This window comes from Chiloscyllium plagiosum, chromosome 38 (genome assembly GCF_004010195.1).
Source record: "Chiloscyllium plagiosum isolate BGI_BamShark_2017 chromosome 38, ASM401019v2, whole genome shotgun sequence".
NCBI classification, from domain to species: domain Eukaryota; kingdom Metazoa; phylum Chordata; class Chondrichthyes; order Orectolobiformes; family Hemiscylliidae; genus Chiloscyllium; species Chiloscyllium plagiosum.
Window position 1 is genome coordinate 14,361,451 of NC_057747.1, and position 26,791 is coordinate 14,388,241.

At 40.8% G+C, this 26,791-nt stretch overlaps 1 protein-coding gene across 1 annotated transcript in view; it reads right to left on the reverse strand.

The window, feature by feature from the left end:
* The window catches only part of vcla (vinculin a), a 117,924-nt gene that overhangs the window by 62,196 nt on the left and 28,937 nt on the right, over positions 1-26,791 (reverse strand). Inside the window, exon 2 of the mRNA XM_043678615.1 lies at positions 4,619-4,689. Coding sequence (XP_043534550.1) covers positions 4,619-4,689 — 71 coding nt within the window. The remainder of the gene's footprint in view (positions 1-4,618; positions 4,690-26,791) is intronic.

Here is a 26,791-nt window from a genome sequence, read left to right on the forward strand (position 1 = left end):
GATCCTCAAGTGCACCTATGAAAGTTGGCAAGAGTGTTCACCATCATGCCAAATTTCCTCAGCTGCCTGAGGAAGAGACAACATTATTGGGCCTTTGTAACCAGTGTGTTCACATGAAGAGTCTAAGAAAGCTTGTTGTGAATAACCACTCCCAGGAGCTTGACACTCTCCACTCGTTCCACCACTGTGCTGTTAATGTGTAGGGAGGGCATGAGTAACATCCCGCCGAAAGTCAATAATGAGTTCCTTGGTTTTGCCGGCTTTGAGAACTAGGTTGTTCTCTGTGCAGCATTTTTCCAAGTCTTCCATCTCCCATCTGTAGTCTGTTTTGTCGCCATCTGTGATTCTACCAACAATGGTGATGTCATCAGTGAACTTGTAAATGGCATTAGTCTGGTACTTGGCGACGCAGTCATGGGAATATAATCAGTACAGTAGGGGCTGAGTACGCATCCCTGGGGGGGCTCCAGTGCTGAGTGTTAGTGAGGATGAAATATTGTTCCCAATCTTCACTGATTGTGACCTGTGGGTCAGGAAACTGAGGATCCAGTTGCAAAGAGTGGGGCTTAGTCTGAGATCACTAAGTTTAATAATCAGTCTCGAGGGGATAATCGTGTTGAAGGCTGAACTGTAGTCAATGAGTAGGATTCTTACATGGCTGTTCTTGGTGTCAAGGGCTTGAGGGAGTAGAGAAGGGCAAGTGGATCTGTTGGTCAGATATGCAAATTGGAGTGGATCAAGAGTATTGGGGAGGCTGGAGTTGATTAATGCTATGAGCAGCCTTTCAAACCACTTTGTGACCGCTGAAGTTAGGGCCACTGGACTTTCCTTGGATTCACACGAAAGAAAGCTGATCTGACCTCTGACGCAGTGACTGTTGGGATAGGTTCGTTAGGACTTAGTACATAGAACAATACAGCACAGAACAGGCCTTTCAGCCCTCGATGTTGCGCCAACCTGTGAACTACTCTCAGCTCGTCCCCCTACATGATCCCATCATCATCCATGTGCTTATCCAAGGATTGTTTAAATCTCCCTAATGTGACTGTGTTAACCACATTGGCAGGTAGGGCATTCCACATCCTTACCACTGAGTGAAGACCCTACTCTGACATCTGTCTTAATTCTATCTCCCCTCAAATTTGTAGTTGTGCCCCTCGTACAAGCTGACATCATCATCCAAGGAAAACTACTTTCACCGTCTCCCCTAGCTAATCCTCTGATCATCTTGTGTGTCTCTAACAAATCCCCTTTTAGCCGCCTTCTTTCCAATGAGAACAGATGAGGAAAGGTGAGAGACTTAGGTAAGACCTTCCATCCAGACCAGGCAACATAGTGGTAAACCTCCTCTGCATCTTTTCCAATGCTGCCACATCCTTCCCGAAATATGATGACCAGAAGTGTACATAATATTCCAAGTGTGGCCACACGAGCGTTTTGTATAGTTGCAGCATGATATTGCGGCTCCGGAACGCAATCCCCCTACCAATGAAACCTAACACATCGTATGCCTTCTTAACAGCACTATCAACCTGGGTGGATATTTTTCAGGGATCTATATACATGGGCTCCAAAATCTCTCTGCACATCTGCACTACCAAGAATCTTTTCATTGATCCAGTATTCTGCGTTTCTGTTATTCTTCCCAAAGTGAATCACCTCATGTTTATCCGCATTGAACTCCATTTGCCACCTCTCAGCCCAATTCTGCAATTTATCCAAGTTCCCCTGCAACCTGTACATTCTTCCAAACTGTTCACTACTCCACCGACTTTAGTGTCATCTGCAAATTTACTAATCCATTCACCTATGCCTGCGTTTAAGTCATTTATAAAAATGACAAACGTCAGTGGTCCCAAGACAGATCCTTGTGGAACACCACTAGTAACCGGACTCCAGGCTGAATATTTTCCATCAACCACCACTTGCTGCCTTCTTTCAGAAAGCCAGTTTCTAATCCAAACTGCTAAATCACCCTCAATCTCATGTCTCTGCATTTTCTCCAACAGCCTACCATGTGGAACCTTATCAAAGGCTTTACTGACGTCCATGTATACCATGTCAATTGCCCTACCCTCATCTACATACTTGGTCACCTTCTCAAAAAACTCAATGAGGTTTGTGAGACATGACCTGCCCTTGCCAAAACCATGTTGACTATCTGAAATCAAATTGTTGCTTGCTAGATGATTATAAATCTTATCTCTTACAAACCTTTCCAAAACCTTTTCTACAACAGAAGACAGACTTACGGGTCTATAATTACCTGGGTCATCTCTACTGTCCTTCTTGTACACGGGCACAACATTTGCAATCCTCCAGACCTGGTACTAAACCTGTAGACAATGACGACTCAAATATCAAAGCCAAAGGCTCTGCTATCATCTCTCTAGCTTTCCAGAGAATCCTCGGATAAATCCCAATCGGCCCAGAGGACTTGTCTACTTTTACTCCTTCGAGGATTGATAACATCTGTTCGTAACTAACCTTGATCCTTTCTAATTTAATATCTCGTACCTCATTCTTCTCTACAATATTCTCCTTTTCCTGAATGAAAACCGATGAGAAATGTTCGTTTAGTACCTCTCCGATCTCCACAGGGTCCACACTCAGCTTCCCACTTCTGTCTTTGACTGGCCCTATTTCTACCCTAAATTATTTTTTTATCCCTCACATACCTATAGAAAGCTTTAGGGTTCTCCTTTATTCTATTTGCTAAAGACTGCTCATGTCCTCTCTTTGCTCTTCTTAATTCTCTCTTTAAATCCTTCCTAGCTGATCTGTAACTCTCTATCACCTCATCTGAACCATCTTGCCTCATCAACACATAAGCTTCCTTCTTCTGCTTAACAAAAGATGCAATTTCTGTCGTAAGCCACAGATCCCTTACCTTATCATTTCCTCCCTGCCTGACAGGGACATACCTATCAAGGATGCACAATACCTGTTCCTTAAACCAGCTCCACATTTCCATTGTCTGCATCCCCTGCATTTTGCGACCCCATTCCATGCATCCTAATTCTTGCCTAATCGCATTATAATTGCCCTTGCCCCATTGATAACTCTTGACCTGTAGCATGTACCTATCCCTTTCCATCGCTAAAATAAACGTAGCTGAACGATGGTCACTCTCTCCAAAGTGCTCACCTACAACTAAATCAAACACCTGGCCTGGTTCATTACCAAGCTACCAGATCCATTGTGGCCTCCCCTCGTCAGTCCTTCAACATACAGTGTCAGGAAAACCCTCCTGTACACATTGGACAAAAACTGATCCATCCGACGTACGAGAGTTATAGCATTTCCAGTCAATGTTGGGCAAGTTAAAGTTATGTTTTATATTTTTAAATTTCAATCAATAAAACATAACCAAAAAGAACCCACTCTACTCACTATTCAGAAAAGACAGTGAGGTTACATTTAAAAGCCATGCAATTATCTGCTCCTGTGCTGTGAGCTCTCCTACACAGGTTTCAAGGTCAGCTGCGAATTTCACTATTGCTCATTTTTCTTCAAGGTATTCCCATGTCCAGAAATACTCAAATTCAAACAGCAAAGTCAATAGCTGCGCAGATTCACTGCTGTGTCAGACAGCAGTGTAGGTTTCTCTGACACACACACACACACACTCACCATGTGGTCTCTGCCTTGGTCTCTCTTCCTCTTTTTGAAAGTACTATTGTTTTCATCTTTTTTGTTAGATTACATTACAGTGTGGGAACAGGCCCTTCGGCCCAACAAGTCCACACCGACCCGCCGAAGCGCAACCCACCCATATCCCTACATTTACCCCTTACCTAACACTATGGGCAATTTTAGTATGGCCAATTCACCTGACTTGCACATCTTTGGACTGTGGGAGGAAACCGGAGCACCCGGAGGAAACCCACGCAGACACGGGGAGAACGTGCAAACTCCACACAGTCAGTCGCCTGAGGCGGGAATTGAACCCGGGTCTCTGGCGCTGTGAGGCAGCAGTGCTAACCACTGGGCCACCGTGCCGCCCACCGAAAGTTTTTCTCCCCCCCAAAGTTCAAAAACAATGCAACAGCTTAGAAAACAGCAATTACTCTGCCTGGAATTTGAGGAAATCAGCTTTAATACCAGAAATATTCCAAAAAAAAAAGGAGCAGCTCTTATCACCAAAAGTTTTCCTGTCCTCCATCTTGGATTATCTTGAATTGGCATTCTTGAGATTTGTCTGATTGAAGGCAAGACTTAAGCTTGGACAAAACAGGTCATCTTTCAGCAAATAAGTCAGTGAACATAAATACAGTTCGATATATTGCTCAGCATACCTACAAATAAATGTGAACAGTTGATGGCAAAACAGTGAATCAGGCCAAGCTATTCGGCTCGCCATACTAAACTGCACAACATAAAAGGTGTTGATGGTAGTTTGGGCAGTGAGTTGCTAGGAAGAAGATGAACCTGAATACAAATTACACGTTGAAAAACCTTTCCCCAGTATAGGAAATGAATTCACCAGAATTCTAATCATTACAGAAGCATTAATAAGAACATTGCTAAGTACAAGTGAAATCAGGATGAGTGAAATCAGGATCAGTACAAGTGAAATTCATTACAAGTCTATTTTTGTATGTAACTCAACACTCACTTAATGAAAGCTGGTGGCATATCTCTCTTCATGACCTGATCTTCAGTTGTCTGTACTGTCTCTTTCCCAACCTGAAACAGATTTATAAAGAGCAGCTTATAACATTGGACAAAATTCTCATGGCCATATTCTAGATACAACTTCAAATAGTAGCATTATGGACAGACGGACAGAGAGATAGATAGATATCAGACATGCTCACAAAGGATAATTGAGACTTTAGAAAGACATGTACTAACCACATGGTTTTGCCTTTAAAAAAATAAGAAAAACAGTCTAATGTCACATTGAGTTTTAACTTTTGAAAATAATTAACCCATTTCCAATATCCTGAGGATATCAGGGTCTTTGACAAGATATTTAAAAATGGTATCACTTGTATGAGCTCTTGGCTGAATATGAAATACTATTTTTACAATGCACCGAGTGCACTAACTATCAAACAAAGCTCGACTTTTGCTTTCATCACCTGACTTGTCATACACTGTTCTCTTTTGTATGTACTACTTTTCACCTCCCTATGGCTTCCCTACCTTCTTGCCATGTCAGACATTAGAATATGAATAAACAGCTTACATTAATAAACCACTAAATCAACATGCCACAAAATAGACAGAAAAGCTAGTGAGCAAGGTCAAGGCAAAAGGGGATCAGGAACCATAGGGCACACCTTAAGGCCGATGGGTCAGCATCACAACAAGCACCACTAAAATTCTTGAAGGGGAAAAGGACGTCAAAGGTGAAACTAATAATATGACATAGTTCTAACTGTGACTATTGAAATCCAACAGTTTACAGCATGTTACCTGTTCTCCCTCATATGTTAGCCAATCTTTCCAGAGACACTCCAAGCAGTGACTTATTTTTAGGGTGCCTTTAACTTGATAAAAGCATCTCAAGACACTTAATTTCCCCGCCCCCCCCATCCCCAATTTGGTAATGTTCATATTAAGAGTGCAGGGAGGGAATTCCCAAGCTCAGTCTGTTTACAATTGAAGGAACATCCATTAGTATTGGATTGGTGATAAACAGGGAAACACAAGAGTTCACAAGTGGAGTTGTAGGGCTAATGATGTTAGAGGTGCTTGTTATCAAGCTACACAAACAAACACAAACAGAAACTACTGGAAAAACTGAGCAGATCTAGCAGCATCTGTCAAGAAAGGTCACTGGACCCAAAGCTTTAACTCTGCTTTCTGCCTACAGAACTTTTCCAGCGATTTCAGTTTATATTTCCGATTCCCAGCATCCGCAGGTCTTTGATTTTTGTGCTTCAGAGCTAGTTTAGTTAGCTGCCAAGCAAATATACATATCCAAGTCTTACTTTAATGCATCTCCAGTCAAGAACAACAGAAAAACACAACACTGGAGGCTCATTAAAATTTTCCTTATCCCGATTCACTGAATGTATGCACCTCTCTTTTGCATTTTGGAAGATCTGTGCCTCAGTGGCTGTTCTTCAGTCATTTGCAAATACCCGGTAGGCATGTCAACTGACTACCGATTCTCTTTCTCAAGGAGATATTCTCAGCAGACCTACAATGCTGGTCTCACATGAATACAATCTCCTGCACTGTAAGAGGTGTGGATGTCTTCAAGCTATTGGAGTCGAAATAATTGAATAATGTATCCAGTTGTTGGCAACATAAAATAAAAATTAATGTGCTAAGTCCCTCTCAGTTTGGAGTCTGTGGATTGTTCAGTATACAAAAAGGGTTTGTAAAAGCACATTCCTGAATCCTAAAATAAATAGGATTCCTAAAATATATATACTATTTTGAATAAAATATTTGAATCCTAAAATCATTTTTGGGGAGAGAAAGATCAGTATTCCAAAGAAGTAGAATTTGAATTTCCCACAGTTCAAGAATACAATCTTTCAATTCAGCAAATGTCCAGGTTTACACACAAAATTCCATTGATACAGAAAACTGATGGTGTCAGAATTTCACTTGTCTCATTTTGAGCACTGGCATCTTTAGAAAATAACTTAATTTATTTGATTCTGCTATGAACTCATGTTGCTAACCTAACAAGTGACTGGTTATTTTCAACATGAACACAAATGTATTTATAGTCGAGCATCTTGTGTCATGTTTTAAAACGTCTGTATAGTCCCACTAAGAGTCACACTATTCAGAACACTCCTGGTTCGAGAGCTAAAACAGGCAGCTAACACCAAATGCCAGAGATGTTACTATTTACAAAATGTTAGAGCATCTTTAAAGATGTAAAGACGTTTTATATGTTGTTTAATCCAAGTATGATTGCATTCTTACAAGTAATTTCCTTACCACACAAAGATTCTCAATAATCATTAAATCATATCTGAAGGCAGCTTTTGAAGCACCAGAGAATGGCGACTTTGCATCTTTTTCTCTGCATTTATATTCCTACACTTGGGAATAAAATCCAATTCTATTTGTTAAGTGCTAAAAGATAAATGAAAGCAAGGCAATGACAGAATCCAGACAGTGCTGAAGCAGGACATTTGCCTTGGAGTCCACACAGACCCTCACCCTAACCCTATCCCTGTAAACCAGCATTTCCCAAACCAACATACCCCTGCGCACAAAGGGCAATCTAATATGGCCAAACCACCTAGTCTGCATATCTTTGGACCATGGAAGAAAACTAGAGCACCCAGAGACAACGTACACAGACACGGGGAGAACATGCAAACCCCATACAAACTGGCTGGAATTGAACCTGGGTCCCCAGTGCAGTGACACGGCAGTGCTAACCATTCAGCCACCGCGCCAAACCTGAAACACACAAGTAGTTCAGAGTTTTGGTTAACTCTGCTATATTTTCTATTTAACAGGAACAGCTGAAAAGCAGCAGTACCATAAAACTTAAATGAAACATGCAGTAGCCTTTTGACACATTAACTATGATCAGGAAGTACATACAACTTATCCAGCTTTTAAGCTAACTCTATAACTTCTGCCTAATTTCTTCTGACCCCATCATCCCAAAAGATAAAAAAGAAAATAAATAAGATAAAATTGAGAAAACTCTAGAATACCTTTAAAGGAATGTTATTTCATAAGCAATCTTCATCTGTTGCTTTACTACTGTAAACATAATTATATCAACTATCTACTTGCTCTGTTCCAAATCCAACCTAAATAATGCTCTTCAAGAAAGTTTTATCTGTCCCTATTAAGATGATGCAATCTAAATCACATTTGTCAAATAAAATATAAGCAAGCCTTGTTGCAGGAATCTCAAAGTCTTAATTATCCTTAATTAGCCTTCTCTGAACAGTCTCCAACAAATAGTTCCTTTGGAAAATATGAAGCCTGGAGCAGACAATATTCCAAAGCAACCATTAAAAAACAAATCAGTTGGATTGAAATCAAATACTCTTCAGAGAGGATTTTAAAAAAAGCTCCCTGCATATTTGAAGAAATCAACTGCACATTGATTCGAAACTTCTCACACCAAATTATTTTCCCACTGTTGTTCACAGCCATCTTGTATGCTCATGGACTTCAATTCAATATTCGCACTCTCACCTTTAGATGTAGAAAAAGAAAATCCGATTTTATACAACTCAACAAAACACAGGTACAAACCCTCTGGCTGACCAAGTCTGCACGGATTCTAATCCTTATTTAGACCCGCTACTTATTGCCAATGCACGATTTCTATCCCTCTGTCTGATTCCCATTCATGTGTCTACCAGGATACACCTTAAACATTACCATCATACCTGCTTCCATCACTTCCACTTGTCATGCATTTCAGGCACCCATCACCCTCTCAAAACATTTCCTGCATTTCTCCCCTAAACTTGCGCCCCCTCACCCTGAACCTGGGTCCTCTTGACAATCCACTCTGTCTATGCATCTTTATCACATCACCCCTCAGCCTTTGTTTTTCCAGTCTAAACAATTCAAGTTTATCCAACTTCTCCTCTTAAATAAAATGCTCCAAACAAGCCAACATCCTGGTGAGCCTTTGCTGCACCCTCCCCAGAGGAAAATAAAAATTGAAAGTCAAATCTAATGAAAAACTGGGGTGGAATCTTCTCGGGGTCTGAGCTGATGTGGGCTGCAGCAAGATATGAAGCAGTATCGGTGACAAATGCAGCAAGGTCCATTTTGACAACAGAAACAACATATGCCATCTTCTATGCTTCTCACAAGCAACATGGTGAAATTCTTGTGAGGCAGCATCATGTCGTCAAGTGATGAGGGCTATTGCTGGTTAAACACTTTGTTAACAGCCCAACTCACTTAATATTCAACCTCCCAAGTTCTCAAACTCACAAAATAAGCTCAACATTGGTAAAATTCAACAAGAAAACCAGAGCAAGTACCTGGTGGCTTTCGTCCTGCTACTTTCATCTTAACAACCGATAGCTGTCTCTCTTCATCAAAAGCTTCAGACACAAGTGTTTGTTCAAAAGTAAAAATTATTTGAAAAGATTATTAAACTTAATTTTTTCCAAGGATAAACTTACTTCATTTCTTTAGATTTCTGAAGGAACCATTAACAAGGCACAGAATGAGACATTTATTTCTCTCAAATGAATGAAGACATCTAGCACAGTTAAGTCAACGAACCCCTCCCCACCACTGTTCCTTTTTCAAGTATTAAGAAAGGGCAAGTCAGGTACAAGTGAAAATCTGATTAAGTGCTTCATGTTCTTATGGTGTCAAACCATGTTTGTTGAACAGGTGGCATGGTAAACAAATGCTCTGCTTTCATTTGTTCTCAAAGGCTTAAACAAAACAATACAGCCTAAGCAGGCCAACTGTGAAGTGTTTGTAACACAATTCCTCCAATAAACTTGAATTCTCAAATGGCAATGAATAGGGATCATCAATAATTTGTATAGCACTTGCATTGCAGGCACATGCCAAACTCTGTCACAAAACAAAACTAGACACTAAGACAGGAGATCACAAGGATGCTGAAAAAGGACTCTTTCAAACAAGAACTTGCAAGGCGACTCAAGAGACCACCTGGGGTGGAGATGTAACAAGAGTCCGTGAGTTAAAAGCGGGGTGTACGAGATTATTTTATTTTGATTAACAATCTAAGTTTCAAAATAACAAGATCTTACAGAATGATATCAAATGCGATTATAGTAATAAGTGTGCATCAGATCAGATTTAAGTCAATAGCAGTGGTGGTGGGACGGTGGAGGATGTGGCAATGGTTCAGTGAAGGCTAAAGTCACTGTTGGTACAAATCACCTCCCAGGAAACCATGGATTGGAGAGCGCAAAAAAAAATTAACATTTTCAACAAAGTCAGAATGGATAGAAGAGGATGATAAATGAGTAGCAGGGACACATGGCCCAAAGAAAAGATTGAAGTAAATATCCAAATACTCTTATTTCAACCGTTTCTCTTATTTTCAAGTTAGAATTGCAATAAAAATTATTTAGTACCGATTACTAAGCTACAATGTAACCTATAGTATCTAAATTTAACAAAAGAAGAAAAATGCCAGGAAATTGAAGTCATTTTTTCCACTTTTTCCACAGAGGGTGTTCAAATTAGATATAACGCTTGGGAGAAAAAAGGTCTTTGGGCATAATTATTTCTCGACAGAAATGTTCCTTTGCAGATTATAAACTATTTTCTTGTAAGCATCCCAAATTTTGATTTCTCCACCAATGCCTGTAGTTTCATTGGCCTTCTGCTCTGAAATGCCCACCTTTCACTTCTAAAACCTTACTTTGTCCCTTCAAGACACTCCTCCAAATGGAGCTCTTTTACCAAACATTTGGTCATCAGGTCAAGTGTTTCTTTACATGGCTCAGATATTCGGGTGAAGCACCTTTCATGACGTTCAAAGCACCTGCATAAAACACAGGTTTCTGTTAAGATTCCTATGGCTGGTGGTGAAATACAGTTAAATTTGTTAAATGCCTGCTGCCAAGCCATCTGCTCTTCAACATTTTTTTTATCACTGATGGTATGTGCAGCTGTATTGGCTGGGCCAGCATTAAGAATCAGTCTGAGCCAAAACTAACACCTAAAAAAAAGGTCTTGCAACGCAGATCTGACTCTCCCAATTAACTAAATAAACAAAGATGGACCCTTGTTTAAGGAAATTTCATAAGCTTGGCTCAATGGTGAAGAAATCACAGTAGCCATTTTAGGTCAGTATTTGTCTTTTTAACTCATTGCTTTTGTCAATCAAAATTTTAGTTGTTAAAAATCTGATGACGTAAGTTCAATAAAGACAGCCCTTTTCAACTTCAGTAGTCCTTTTTAAAGCATAAATACTCAACAATGAGAAAGCACACAGCTTTGCAAATGTATTATGCAAAATAACTTACAAATTTCACATGAGGCTCAGGAGGCAATAACAGCATTGGCATAAACTTGTTTTGGAATCTCTGTTGCTCAATCAAGTCTTTGTTGAAATCCAATGATGCTCAACAAGGAGTGAGTCAATGCCCCAAAGTTAGCTATGAAATCTATTACCTGCCAAGGACATTAACTGTTGGTTAGATTCATACCTAGCACAAAAAAAAAGATGGTTATGGTATTTGGGAGTCCATGATCTCAGCTCCAGGACATCTCTGCAGGAGTTTCTTAGTCGTAACTATCTTCAGCTGCTTCACTAATAACATTCCCTCCATCACATAAATGGGGATTCTTACTGAAGATTGCACAAATTCGTTGCAATTTCTCAGATACTGAAGTAGTCTATGCCTACTTGCAGCATGACCTGGACAATATCCAGGTTTGGACTGGCAAATGGAAAATAATATGTGCACCGCTCAAGTGCCAGAAAATGATCAACGCCAACAAGAGCGAATCTAACCATCTCCCTTTTATTGAGAATGGTATCACAAAGCACAGAAATTGCAGAGCTGAAACAGAAACTTGATGCCCTCGAGGCCATCAGTAAACAAAGTGCTGTTTTCCAAATGGAAAACTAAAAGGAAAAGGTTAAATCTCTACAGATTGTGCAAGAGAAGACAGTTTATCTCTCAACTTATTAAACCAAATTTCAGACAGCAAACAGAAATGACGAGAAAGCACATAGGCATGTTTGAGAGTCAGAGATTTAGACTCGGAAACTGAAAAGTCAAGGTAAGGATTTCTAGGGAGCACTTAAAGTATAGCATCAAGCATTGCTGGAGCAATAAGTGCAGAATACATACTCAGAACCACACCCAGCGATCCAGGAATCTAAAGCCCTGCCTCCTAAACCAACTCATTAGCCACATGTTCAAGCTTAATTTTATACATATTCCAATTCCAAATCCATGTTCTTACAAGCTCCTATTGGGCTAAAAATAAATTCCAATGATTTAAAAGGTGCAAACTGATGAAACTGACAAGAACAACAGTCCATTTATCAGACCACTTGAAGAGGAGATTGAGGAACCACAGAACACCGAGGAGGGCAGAAGATGAAGTTTACAATTTAATAAAGATCCCGAAGGCAAAACCGTACCAGAAAATACCTGAGAAAATGTTTCACACTACAATTCTTTGTCAAGTATTTCATCCAATCCAAAGTTCAGCTTCATAATCAGATAAATTACATAATATTCAGTCGGGAAATGCCTCAAAAATATTAAATTATCAATAGTTTAAAATAGTGTCAACATACACAATAACAATCATTGGCAGATAACAAGTGCTAGGGATACTAATAGAGCTAAAGATAGCTATTACTCGGAACCTGATGAGTTGTATCCTCGGATATTAAAGCAAGTATTTGAAGAGACGGTGTATGCACTGGTAGTATTCTTCCAAGATTCCTTCAACTCTGCTAAATATGAGGGGATCACAAACTGTCAACCTAACATTTTTTTTTTAAATGTGAAGGAGACAAAAAGCAAGCTAACAATAGCCCAGTTAGCTTAACACTTTACCACCAATTGATGTTACAGTCTGCTCTAAAGGGTGTAATAGATGACTATTCATAAATAGCTAAGATCAGAGTCAGCAAGGCTTCACAAAGTGGAAACATGTCTGACAAATTTATTGGAATTCTTTGAGAAGGTAACAAACAAATTAGATGGAAGTAATAAAAGAAATTTGGGATTGGGGAGCATTTTCATGATGTCAACGTGCAAGTCGTGGAGGGCCACTGAGATCAGTGGTGGGATCATAAATCATTGACAATGTGTAAATGACTTTATTGAGGAAAGTGCATGTACTGTAGCCAAGTTTGCAGATGACAAAAATAGATGGGAAAGCAAGTGATAAGGATGACTCAAAGAATCTGCAGAAGGATATAGACAAGTTAAACAACTGGGCATACACTTGGTATAATGAAACATTTGTGGGAAAATATGACATTATGCCATTTGACAGGAAGAATAGAGGATCTGATTCATAGTTAAATAGAGAAAGGCTCCTGAAAGCTAAGTGACAGGTGTGTTTAGGAGTCATATTCAGAAGTCACAAAATGCTTGCATCCAAGTTCAATGGATGATGGTAAAGGCAAATAGAACATAAACGTAGGGAGGTCTTGCTGAAACAATACAAGTCAGTCCACACAAAATACTGCTCACAGTTTTGGTTCCATTATCTAAACGCGAACATACTGGCATTGGAGGCAGTCCAGAGAAGGTTTAAGACACTGATGCCAATTATGGATGATCTATCTGGTGAGAATAGATTTTTTATCAGTGGGGACTGTACTGATTGGAATTTAGAGGTATGACAGGTGTCAGGTTATTGACAGGTTATGACAGGTTATGAAACATATAGGATTCGTAAGCCACTTCACAGGGTAGATGCAAAAGGCCGTTTCTGCTTGTGGGAGTGTTTTAGAATGGAGGACAATCTCAGAATCAGGGATCACCCACTTAAGTCTCAGATAAGGAGGAATTTCTTCTGAGTTGGTAGTGACTGAATCTATAGAATTCTACACCACACAGAGCTGTTGAGACTGAGTCATTCCAGGTTGAGAATGACCGTTTTTTAGTTTGTTAGGGAATCAAGGGAAGGGGAAAACACAGGAAAGTCGATTGTCAAAGAAGCCATGATTTTATTGAATCGCAGAGCAGACTCAATTGGCTCAATTCTGATCCTACAAATTCACTATAGTGCAACACATGCAAAATGCAAACAGAGAAAACTTAATACAAATCACCAGGTCTTTCTTTGAATAGCCCATGAATATTTCTAACAGTCAGCTGCATTATAGTGGCAAAAATCATTCAATTATCACTGCCTCCTGTTGTTAGCTACAATGTGATCCATGCCTAAAGCATAACAATGAAATCAGATTTGATGGTTAAATACAGTGATGAAGTACAATTAAATCCAATGATATTTCCCCACTCTGAAGAGAAACATGAATTTTCTGAAACTTTAACCAACCAACTTCTATTTCCATTAACTGCACAGTCTCCCAGGTGCAATAGTTTAGAACGCGGTTTGCACTTAAAAGGAAATGTGGTCAAGAAGAATGCAATAATCAGATGGCAACAATCTCAGAAGTTTAAAATCCATCACTTGTTCTGAATCATTAGCAACTTCCAATTTTACTGTCCAGTTTGGTCCATGCACAAGTCAACATTTTCAAACCAAAAGTTATAAACTGAAATATATTTCTAAGTAAACCTTCACGGTTTCCCATTTTTCTCCTTCTCCTCTCCCAAGTTTTAATGAGATTTCAGTAGCCACATGAAGTACACAACGTAATGCAACCAAAGCTATTATTTGGTAGAATTTCAAATTCAAGTTGAGGGACAGTACCTCTGGTCTCAAACCAGTGCCTTCAACTTAAATAAGGGAAGTTACAGAGGTATGGCGAAAAAAAGTTTGTCTGAAGCAGGATGGGCAAATGGACTAAGGAGAAAGTCAGTGGACGGGCCACGGCAGAAACCTAAGCAACAATTTCATAACGCTCAACAAAACAGATTTTCAGTCAAAATGAAGGATTCTATGAGCAGGATGAACCACTTCTGGTTTCCAAAAGCACTGAAGGAGTGTATCCAATCTAAAACTAAGGCATAAAGATGGTTAGAAACTGGTGATATGCCAGAGGATCACCAGTGCTTCTTTTGGAAGCAGCAGATGACTAAATGCAAAGAAGGAGGGAAAAAAAGTGATTCTGAAATTAGACTAGCAAAAAAATAGTAATGGAGCAGGCCAGACGTCCTCAAAATATTTAAAGAAGATGGCCGAGACCACAACTTTTACTTCTTTTAAAGGCAGATGTGAAGCTGGTGTTCCAGGTGTGATGCAGCTGGTCAAACCACTTAGCTTTGCAAAATACAGAATTTGTTTAAACACTACAGTTGAAACACGAACAAAGGAAAGTTGAATTTAGAACAACTTAACTACTGGAAAACTTAACCAACATGATATGGTAACTATTATTAATAAACTGTTCTAATCCCTTAAACATCCAGTGAACGCACCCCTTGGGAAAAAGGTAAATTCAAACATTAGATTCTTACAGGCAGGAGGGCACAGCATTCACAAAGAGATTTCAGAGAACATCAGATGGATTCTTTCCTGAAGCTTGCAACCCCTGCACTCGCCCAGCTGAATGCGGAGGCTGTTGCCATCTGAACTGTGGTTCTGCAGAACAGGATGGTCCTGGAGTACCTGCTCACTGTGAAAGGGGGCACATGTGCCCTTATTGGTGCTGACTGCTGCACTGACATTCCTGACCCCAGTGAAAACATCACACCTGGCCCAACATATCTGGCTGGCAGCTTCTGTCCTGCATGATCAGAACATCCGTTGGGACTTATGGGACTGGGCAGCCTCCAGGCTGCGGTCATGGGGCACAGCCCTACTGCAGGGACTGATACCCCTCATTGCTATCATTGCTGGCCTTATAGTGCTAGCCATGGCCATCCGACTGTGCTGCTCACGCCACTGTGCAATCCTGTTACCCTCTGCTCCCCCTCACCACTCAGCGAGCACAGATCCACTGGGAGAACATCTCTGCCCCTGGGATAGACTCTGCTGGGCCAGACTCAAACACGGAGAGCAAATCTGTCCAATACGGAGCCCCCCAAAAACCCGACAATCTCCCTGGCTCTGGCAACATTGCCCCCTTCTCATCCCTCCTCTAAGCACAACAAAATAAAAGGGGGAATTGTGGGAAAAGAGTTGCTCACCTATGATAGGCCCACAAAAGCAAAATTGGCCAAACTTTACCAGAACACCCAGAATTCCCGAGCAGCTCACAAGCTGGATCAGACAGCACACAGACAAGGCAATACACTTTAAGCTCCCATGGACATGACAGAACACCACAGATATGTCAAAGCCCTAAGGGCAGTTTCACAATCCAGCAATACCAAAGCCACACAGAGCAGGACAGGCAGAAAGGCACCAGCAAAGGATGTGCTCCAGGAACAGGACAATGGAAGCACCTCACCACTTTAGAAGAGACTTTAACACCTACCTGTGGAGATGAATGGAACCATGATACTGTCAGAATGTTGCATAGTGTGAAGGAACAGGACATTCATCCGATTAAACTGTTTTCCAATTAGCACCCCTGTAACTAAATTACTCCATTTTCAGAAACATTACAGTTTCCTATTTCTTAATCAGTGTCATTGTGCAACATTACTATAAAACTAGTCTCATCCTCAGCTCTGGAAGAGAAATCTGATCTACCTTTGCAGACTGTCGATTCTGTGGCAGCCGAATCAATTTCTCCTCCAGTGATATCGCTTGCAATAAACTGTTTGTCAATTTCATTTCGAGCTGTGTTTTGTGATCTCTAACATATTGGGCAAATATGTCCGACAATAATGAATAGGAAGGGTTTGGAGGGATATGGGCCGGGTGCTGGCAGGTGGGACTAGATTGGGTTGGGATATCTGGTCGGCATGGACAGGTTGGACCAAAGGGTCTGTTTCCATGATGTACATCTCTATGACTAACTCCCCTGGACTCTAGCATCGCGTGACTGCTGTAGCTAAAACAAACGAGAAAAAACCTGAACTGGCAGAACTTGCTAATTCCCTTCCATTGTTAAACCAGACATTTCAGTGCCTCTGAGGAGAAAGTGAGGTCTGCAGATGCTGGAGATCAGAGCTGAAAATGTGTTGCTGGAAAAGCGCAGCAGGTCAGGCAGCATCCAGGGAACAGGAGAATCGATGTTTCGGGCATAAGCCCTTCTTCAGGAATGAGGAAGGTTTGTCCAGCAGGCTAAGATAAAAGGTAGGGGGGAGGGACTTGGGGGAGGGGCGTCGGAAATGTGATAGGTGGAAAGAGGTCAAGGTGAGGGTGATAGGTCAGACTGGGGTGGAAGCGGAGAGGTCAGGAAGAAGATTGCAGGTTAGGAAGGCGGTGCTGAATTCGATGGATTTGACTGAGACAAGGTGGGGGGAGGGGAAATGAAGAAACTGGTGAAATCAGAGTTCATCCCTTGTGGTTGGAGGGTTCCTAGGCGGAAGATGAGGCGCTCTTCCTCCAACCGTCATGTGGTTGTGGTCTGGCGATGGAGGAGTCCAAAGAACTGCATATCTTTGGTGGAGTGGGAGGGGGGAATTGAAATGTTGAGCCACTGGGTGGTTGGGTTGGTTGGTCCGGGTGTCCCAGAGGTGTTCTCTGAAACGCTCCGCAAGTAGCCGGCCTGTCTCCCCAATATAGAGGAGGCCACATCGGGTGCAGAGGATACAACAGATGATGTGTGTGGAGGTGCAGGTGAATCTGTGGCGGATATGGAAGTTTCCTTTGGGGCCTTGGAGGGAGGTGAGGGGGGAGGTGTGGGCGCAAGTCTTGGAAATGGCGGCGGATGATGCGCTGTACATGGAGATTGGTGGGGTGGTAGGTGAGGACCAGTGGGGTTCTGTCCTGGTGGCGGTTGGAGGGGCGGGGTTCAAGGGCGGAGGAGCGGGAAGTGGAAGAGATGCGGTGGAGGGCATCGTCGATCACGTCGGGGGGGAAATTGCGGAAATTTCAGTGCCTCTGCCTTTACCACCTCGCTTCAAAAATCCAAGGACAAAACAACTTTGTTTGAAGAAACAGCCTCATGAAAATCAGAAGCAGCTAAGGAGCAAGAGATTCTACAGATGCAAAGAGTAAAGTGACTGAGAGATCCTTGGAAATGCAACTGCAAAATTAAAAACAGAACAGAAAAATGGCACATAATTTAAGTGGTATTTTGCATTGGTTTTCACAGTGGAGGACACAATAAACAAACATTCTAAAAATAATAGATAAGCAAAATCACAAGGTTGGATCAAATGGGATATCTGGTTAGCATGAACGGGTTGGACCGAAGGGTCTGTTTCCATGCTGTACATCTCTATGACTCTAAGATGTGAATGGACCAAATAGCTTTTCATAGTCTCTATCATGAAGATAGAAGTTGTCAAACTCATGGACAGATAAGTTACCAGCAGATTGGAAAACTGCTATGTGATACATGCCTAATTCCAGAAGGGAGACAAAGCAGGAAACAATAGCCAAGTTAGCTGAATAAGTTCTTAGGAAAATACTAGAATTTAGTAAAGAACCAGCATGACATTTAGTATAAATGAATGCATTCAAAACAGGCTCAACACATGAAAGGAAAATCAAGTTTGACTGATTTGCGACAGTCTTGAAACAGTAACAAGCAGAGTTGATAAAGGGGAAAGTCAACAGATAATGTTTATTTGGATATCCAGGTATAATGTGAAACATCAAATGTTATTGCATCAGACGGGTCACAGTATTAGAGTAATAGCATGAACTGAAGATTGGCTAATAGACAGAAAACAGTGAGTTGGGATTAATGGATCCTTTTCGTGTTGGAAAGGCTTAACTCACAAAATACTATAAGAATCAGTCTAAGACTATCAATTATTTACCAGCTACAGTAATGACTTAGGAGAAGAGAACAAAGAACTACATAACCAAATTTGATATACTATTATCACTGACAAGGCATGTTGCAATCAGGACAAGGAATCTACAAGAGAACATAGTTCAGTAAATGGGCAAAAAGCTGTCACTTTGGCAGAATCAAAGGCACACTATTATTTAAATGGAGAAACACTACAAAAACAAAAAGCACTGGAGGTATCTGGGTGTTCTTATACATGAAACAAAGTATTAGCATGCAGATGCAGCAAGTAATTAAAAAGGCAAATGGAATTTTGGCCTTCATTTCTAGGGAGTCAGGATTTTAAAAAAATAGAGAAGTCTCATTACAATAACACAAGATGTTGGTGCTGCCACATCTGCAGTACTGCGTACAACTTTAGTCTTATTTGAGATTGCTATACTGGCATTGGGGGAAGCAGTTTGAAAGGAATTCACTCGGCTGATTCCAGATGAAGGAGTTCAATTAGCAAGTACAGCTCAACCAGATAGGCCTTTATTCATTTGTGTTTACAAGAATCAAGTGTAATATTATTGGAACATATAAGATTGAGAGAATTTGCTGAAGTTGTGAGGCAATATCACTGAACGCACATAGAGGTAAATAGAGGAAGTGATCTTAGCAAATGGTATGGCAGCTTGACTGGAAGAATAAAAAAGAAGAAATGAAGAGTCGGCTGTTCAAACCTTCAACACGATCACATCTGATCACTTAACGGAGGACACTGTTCTTGCTTCCTCTCCATATCCTTTGATGCCTTCAGCTCTAATGACCATATCTATTTCCTTGAATACATTCAACATTCTTGCCTAAACTGCTTCTGTGACACAATTCCACAGGCTCACCATTCTTCCTTTAGTGAAAAAATTTGTTATTCAGTCCTAAATAGCATATCCACATCTTGAGGCTGTAACCTTTGATGAAGGGAGCATCCTTCATGTTTTACTGTCTAGTTTAATTAGAATTTCATAGTCTCGCTGAGATACCCCTACCATTCTAAACTCCAGCAAATGTAGTCCTCGTCAATCAATCACTTTATATAATCAGTCCTGCTATGCCAAAATCACTGTTTCACTCCCTCCATAGCGAGAACATTGCTCCTCAGAGAAGGAGACTAAAACTGAACAATATTCCAGATGTGGTCTCACCAAGGAAATTACAACAAGCCAGCCCTGCTCCTGTACTCAAAACCTCTCACTGTTGAGATGATACCTTAGTTTTAAGAGGTGCATTTGGTCCTGGCTTTTCTTGAGAAAAGCAGAGACAGAGGTGCTGAGCAGTCTCTTCCAAGACAATAATGTTAATAGATGGTGAGGCCTTGGGGTATTTTTTTCTAAGCAGAAAATGTGTTGCTGGAAAAGCGCAGGAGATCAGACAGCATCCAAGGAACAGGAGAATCGACGTTTCGGGCATAAGCCCTTCTTCAGAAATGAGGAAAGTGTGTCCAGCAGGCTAAGATAAAAGGTAGGGCTTATGCCCAAAACGTCGATTCTCCTGTTCCTTGGATGCTGCCTGACCTGCTGCGCTTTTCCCGCAACACATTTTCAGCTCTGATCTCCAGCATCTGCAGCCCTCACTTTCTCCTCGTATTTTTTTGTAAAACAATGGAATAATCGAGTCAGGCTTCCACAGAACCAGGGTTTGAGTTTAGCTTTCAGCAGTTGTTGGGGGTGTGAAAGCTACTACATGTCTCATTTTGCTACAGCTGAAAGCTCGAGTTCTCTGTCTCATGTGTGTTTCTGGTAACAATCTGTTTTATTCAATTTGCCTTTCCAAGGATGTACTTATGGAATGTTACGATATTGAAACAGTTGTTGTTTAGTAGTTAAATAAATCGATTATTCTTTTAAGTCTTACAATCTAGTTAAGTTACTCCAATTCTTTTACTTGGTTTGCATTTTAGCTGTCAGGTCATAATAAACCATGTCATGCTTGAAGCCAAGTCGTATAACCAATCTAATTACATCAGGAACCCAGGACCTTACACTCGCCTTCATATATGATAAAAGTTTGGGTCGAGGCTATCCCCTTGTTATATCTGAACAAAGTATGGTCTGGTCCATAACAAGATGGAGGTTTACCTGGTATTTGCTTTCTCCATTGCCTGCTGCTCCTGCACGTTAACTTTCAGCAACGAGAGTACAACACACCTCTGTCATCTTGTACCTCCCCATTTCCCAATCTATCGCCCTTAATAATAAGGCACCTTCCTGGTTTTGCTACCAAATCAGATAACCTCATATTCATCCACATTATATTCAACATTTCAAGCATTTGCCCATTCATTCAACTTGTCTCTCAACAACTGTCTTGAACGGTCTTCTCCTGTTCCTATTTATTATCGAGTTATAGAGATATACAGCACAGAAACAGACCCTTTGGTCCAACTCGTCCAGGCCGACCAAATATCCCAACCCAATCTAGGACCACTTGCCAGCACCTGGCCCATATCCCTGCAAACCCTTCCTATTAATATAAAGGTTGCAATCATACTAACCTCCACCACTTCCTCTAGCAGTACCTTGCATTTATCTAAATTAAACTCCATCTTCCACTCCTCAGTCCATTGGCCCATCTGATCAAGATGCCGTTGTAATCCGAGGTAACCCTCTTCGCTGTACACTACACCTTCAATTTTGGTGTCATCTGCAAACTTACTAATTGTACCTCTTATGCTCGCATCCAAATCATTTATGTAAATGTTAAAAAGTAGAGGGCCCAGCACCAATTCTTGTGGCACTCCACTGGTCTCAGGCCTCCAGTCTGAAAAACAACCCTCCACCACCACCCACTGTCTTCTACCTTTGAGCCACTTCTGTATCCAAATGGCTAGTTCTCCCTTTATTCCATGAGATCTAACCTTGCTAATCAGTCTCCCATGGGAAACCTTGTTGCACACCTTACTGAAGTCCATGTAGATCATGTTCACAGCTCTTAAGTAACTAGCTTAATTTATAGCAGCTTTAAAATCTTGTCTTTAAGAATAATATGACTCAATCTTTAAATAGTGAATTCAGCTGATACAAAAGAAATTTTTAAAAACTTTTTCTGTGACAATATATCGTCCTCTCCTTTTAGTCTAAACCAGCTAGAACCCTTGTCCATCAATAATAACTTTTCTCCTCAAAATATATAATAATCGTATCACCACTCTGTAGGGAAGAAAAGCTACCAGTTCAACCCTCATAAAACTTGTCATCTCAGTCTTCAATGGAAGATCAACCATCTTTTATACTGTTTCTCCTAGTTCTTGTGTCAGCATCTATTCTGCCAAGTGCCCTCAGGTTCTATGTTTCAGTTGAATAATCTCTCATTCTTCTGCAATTCAATGGACATAGGCCCAACTACTTAATTCCAGCAGTTAAATGAACCTTTTCAGGAGTTGCTTCTCAGACAATAACATCTCTTAAGGAGATGACAAACACAGTAATCTTGAACTTTGATCGTTTAGATTTTATTCCCATCGCAATATGATATTAGTCTTCCAAGTCCTTGGTGAACTGGCTGTACCACCTAGCTTTTTGTGTAATTCATGTACCGGGACACCCAGATTCCCTCTGTACTGCAATCTCTTCCTACTTCAGCAATGTGCTCCTTTTCTACCTGCAATATATTTGCCTCATCATGTAACTGACCGATTTCTCTTGGCAGATTCATGCCCTTGTCACACTTCCTCTCCTACCCATCTTTGTTTCTTGAGCAAATTTATCAACTATAGACTCAATTTGTTTGTTCAATTTATTAATTTAGCTGTAAATAGTTGGGATGCTAGGACCGATTCCTGTGAAATTCCATTCATGACAGTTTACCAGAGGAGAAAATAACTTCAGTTACGCCTATGGTTTCCTTTTAACACATTAATCCTCTATCCACTTCAAAATATTATCTCCTTATCTCTGGTTAGCTTGAGAAATGCTGCTCAAAGAAGCTGTCCTGAAAACACTACCACCACACCTTCCAGACTACCTATGCCAATTTAGTACATTCAATCTCTATATAGGTCAAGATCAACCAGTTATTACTGTATCCTTCTCACAAGTATCCAATCTTTTTCTGTACATCCTGTCCTATGTGGTTACTGCTAGCCTGCATATAAAATACTCGTAGAAGTGACCTCATGTCTTTATCTTTGATCTGCAGCCAAACAGATTCTACATTCTGATCTTTAGTAAAGTGGTGATCATGGTTCTTTTGTAACCTCTGTATTATTAAACACTCATTTGCCTGCTCTGTCCCTTCCTTCCACTTCGTTTTGCTCTTGTCTTTTCACTTCAATTCATCACATGTTCCCTCACTCTCACTATTTTCAAGTCCTCTACTGGAATTATCAACACGAAGCAGAACAGTTCCAAGCACAATTCAGGAGAACACCCCAAAATGTACAGCTCTGATTTGCCCCCGTACTATAGTGAATCCTGCAAAGCAAATTCATTTGACTCTTGTTCTTCATGGCACAGAACTGTTTCTATTCCCCTGATTAGGCTGTCCCCACTACCACTATCTTTCTATTGACTTCTCTTGCGTGAACAGCTTCCTGTGCTGTGACACTAGTCAGTTTGTTCATCAACCCTATGGCCCCAATTTCATACAAGGAAGTCGCAAGAACCTTTAACTCTTGGATAATCGCAAAAAGGTGAGATTCCTCAACTTTTACTATCTAGTCACTGTCACACCCACCCTCCCTGACTATGAACTAAATCAGTGTCGAAAAGTGCAGGCACTGGAAAAGTACAGCAGGTCGAGCAGCATACGAGGAGCAGGAGAGTCAACGTTTTGGGCATACACCTTTGATCAGTAATTGGGGGAGGGGGGGGTTGACAGATAAATGAGGGTGGAGGGGTAGGTAGGTAGCTGGAAAGGCAATAGGTAGATGCAGGAGGGCCGTGATTGTGATAGGTTGGTGGGGAGGCTGGAAGGAGAGGTGGGAAGGAAGATTGACAGGTCAAAAGAGTGGTGCCAAGTTGGAGGGTTAGATCTGGGATGGGGGAGAAGAGATATTTGGAAACCATGTTGATGCCATGTGGTTGAAGCGTCCCAAGGCCCTTTCTTCCTCCAGTCGTTGGGTGGCCTGGATCTGGCAGTGAACGAAATCAGACGACCCCATTCTCAGGTATATATCAAAATAAAGTGGCCAGGCAACTATGTGTCTGCAGCTCGACCTTCAACTCAATGACTCTGAGGCAATGTTCCTCATGCTTCAATTTTGCACTTGTATGCATGTCCATGAGCTTCCAAATTCGACAGCAACAAATCGGCTCGGTCACCTTTATTGCATTTTTGAGAGTGAATTATTTTGAAGTTAATGTCTCTTGTTCAATCTGTCCTTACCTTATTATTGAAATACATGTACTATCTAGCCAGGTTGAAGTTCCCCAGTTAAGATAAATAGGGAATTCTCACCAAATTACTTCCTTATTATGTCTCAACTTAAATTCTTCTTCCCAAGCACATTCTGAATCATGATATCTTGTACCCCTGCTCTCACTGCTTGAAGAAAAGTCCAACTCTCCCATTTCATTTTAAGAACCCTTGCTCTTAAGATGTTCGTTATCCATCAAGTTAGGAGTTAGCCTCTCAACCAGAAAAACATAACTCACGTACTATGACTTACAGCAGTCTCAACACAAAAAGCAATACCGCAACACTAAGTGGATTTGTATCACCAGTTCCTCATAGGAGTAGTTTGCCAATTCATTCAATCACACCAAAGTAGAGATTGGTCAGAGGAAACTCAGGCTAGTAAACACTGAATGCTTCATGTTACCTGCCAATAGCATAGGGGCCCTTTTAAACAGATCAAAGTGGCAGACGCCAAACAAAATTGAAGAAAGAGAGCTCAAAAAGAGAAAACTGGTCAGACAAGAAAATGAAATTCATCAAAAGAAAACAAAATTGAAAGTATATACTGTGAAATGTTAATTTCAGAATTGATGCAAACAAGGAAACTATGCATTTTCAATATTCTTTCATTACCACAAAACACTGAGGTAATAGAGCAAATCTTCTCTTCAAGAAAGGCATCGTCTCCATTTTCAAGTTGCCAGTCCTATTAAATTTTCCTCATTATCAAATACCTCAAAAATATCTCATTGATTCCATCTTCTTCAAATTGTTCTCCCAGTCCCATCTAGAAATCACTGACCTCAGAAAGCTACCTTAGCAAAGTTCAATACTTAAAGTCATCAACCAAGAGCAAATCGGATATGGCAAGCAATGCACTGCAATATTTGCACATCAATGAAAGATAAGCAGCTACAAATAAAATTTTACAACTATGGTCTCAGTATCGTGAAGGCAAACACAAATAATGCAACAAATAATGCAACACTTCAAGTCAGAGATATGCAGAATGGCAACAGACCCACAGTCCAACCCACCCATACCAACTAGCTATCTGAAACAAATCTAGTCCCATTTACCAGAAGTTGGCCCATATCTTTCTACATCCTTCCTATTCATGTACCCATGCCTTTTAATTGTTGTATTGGACCAGGCTCCACCACTTCATCCGGCAATGCATTACTTACATGCATCACCCTCTGCGTGAAAAGGTTGCCCCTTAGGTCCCTTTTAAAAAGTTCCCCCTCTCACCTTAAACCTCTGCCCTCTAGGCCTAGATTCCACCACCCTGGGGAAAAAACCTGGTCTGTTCTGAACCCTTTCAAGTTTAACAACATCCTCCCTCCAGCAAGGAAACCAGAATTGCATCAAGTATTCCAAAAGTGACCTAATCAATGTCCTGTACAGTCTCAACATAACCTCCCACTCCTGTACTCAATACTAACCAATAAAGGCAAGCATTGCAAATGCCATTGTCAATATCCTGTCTCCCTGCAACTCCACTTTCAAGGAACTATGAACCTGCACTCCAAGGTCTCTTTGCTCAGCAACACTCCCCAGGACCTTACCATTAATTAGGCAAACGTGAGGACTGCAGATGCTGGAAACCAGAGTTTAGATCAGAGTGGTGTTGGAAAAGCACAGCATCCGAAGAGCAGGACCATTGCCTAAGTCCTGTCCTGATTTGCCTTTCTAAAATGTTGTCCCTCACATTTACCTAAATTAAGCCCCATCTGCCACCCATCAGCCCACTGGCCCAACTTATCAAGGTCCCATTGTATTCAGAGGTAACTTTCTTCGTTGTTCACTACCACAATTTTGGTGTCCTCGGCATATGTATTAACCATACCCGCTATGTTCAAATCTAAATTCTTTATAGAAATGCCAAAACACAGAGGACTTAGGACTTGTGGCACATTGCCGGTCACAGGCCTCTAATCTTTCAAGCAACCCTCCACCACTACCGTCTTCTAGATTTGAGCCAGTTCTGTATCCAAGTGACAAGTTTACCCTGCACTCCATGTGATCAAACCTTGCTAACCAGTACACCATGTGGACGCTTGTTGAACACCTTAAGTCCACAGAGATCACATCCACCACTCTCCCTTCAATCATCTTTGTTACTTCTTCAAAAAGCTGAAAGTTATGGAGCTATGATTTCCCATGCACAAAGCCATTTTGACCATTCATAATCTTTGCCTTTCCAAATACATATAAATTGGTCAACTATATATTTAAAAGATAATGATACTGTGATTAAATTTCAAAATAAAACTGTGTCGATCATGCTATTATTTAGTAACAAAAATAACTTAATGACATCCAGGAGATTCTAGTTTCAAACAAAAAAGTGTACTGTTGAAACCATTTGTTCCTTTCGGGTTCAAGTATTCTTATGGATTCCTGAGCGCCCTCTCATCCCCATCCTCCTTAAACTGGAGCACATCAGATGTCAACTGCTTGCATTCTTAAGTCCAAAACATCCAATCATGTTCCCTCAGAACAGACTCTCACCTGGGTTCACAATGCCTAGATTTAAAATTCACAACTGAAAGAATTGCAGATGCTATACATCAGAAACAAAAATAGAATTTGATGGAAAAGCTCATCAGGTCTGGCCACATCTGTGAAATTAAAATTCACTTGAGGAAACCAGAGAAAGGGTCACTGGACCCAAAACGTCAATTTTGATTTCTCTTCACAGATGCGGCTAGACCTGCTGAGCTTTTCCAGCAACTTCTATTTTTGTTTAAAATTCACATCTTTGTTTTTAAATGCCTCCAATGACTGTGCAACTCGGATCTATAACTTCTTTGATATCTGCACTTCTTTAATTCACTAGCACTTCCTGTCTTTAAATCACTCCATCACTGGTTACTGTGCCTTCAGTCATAAAAGGTCTTACACTCCAGAATTCCCTCCTAAATCTGTTGCTCCACCTGTGAAAATATTCCTTAAAACTCACCTCTGAACAATCTGTCCTCAAGCCCTTTATGAGGCTTAATGAAACAGTTCACATCCAAAATAATGAGAATGATCTGACTTTTTTTT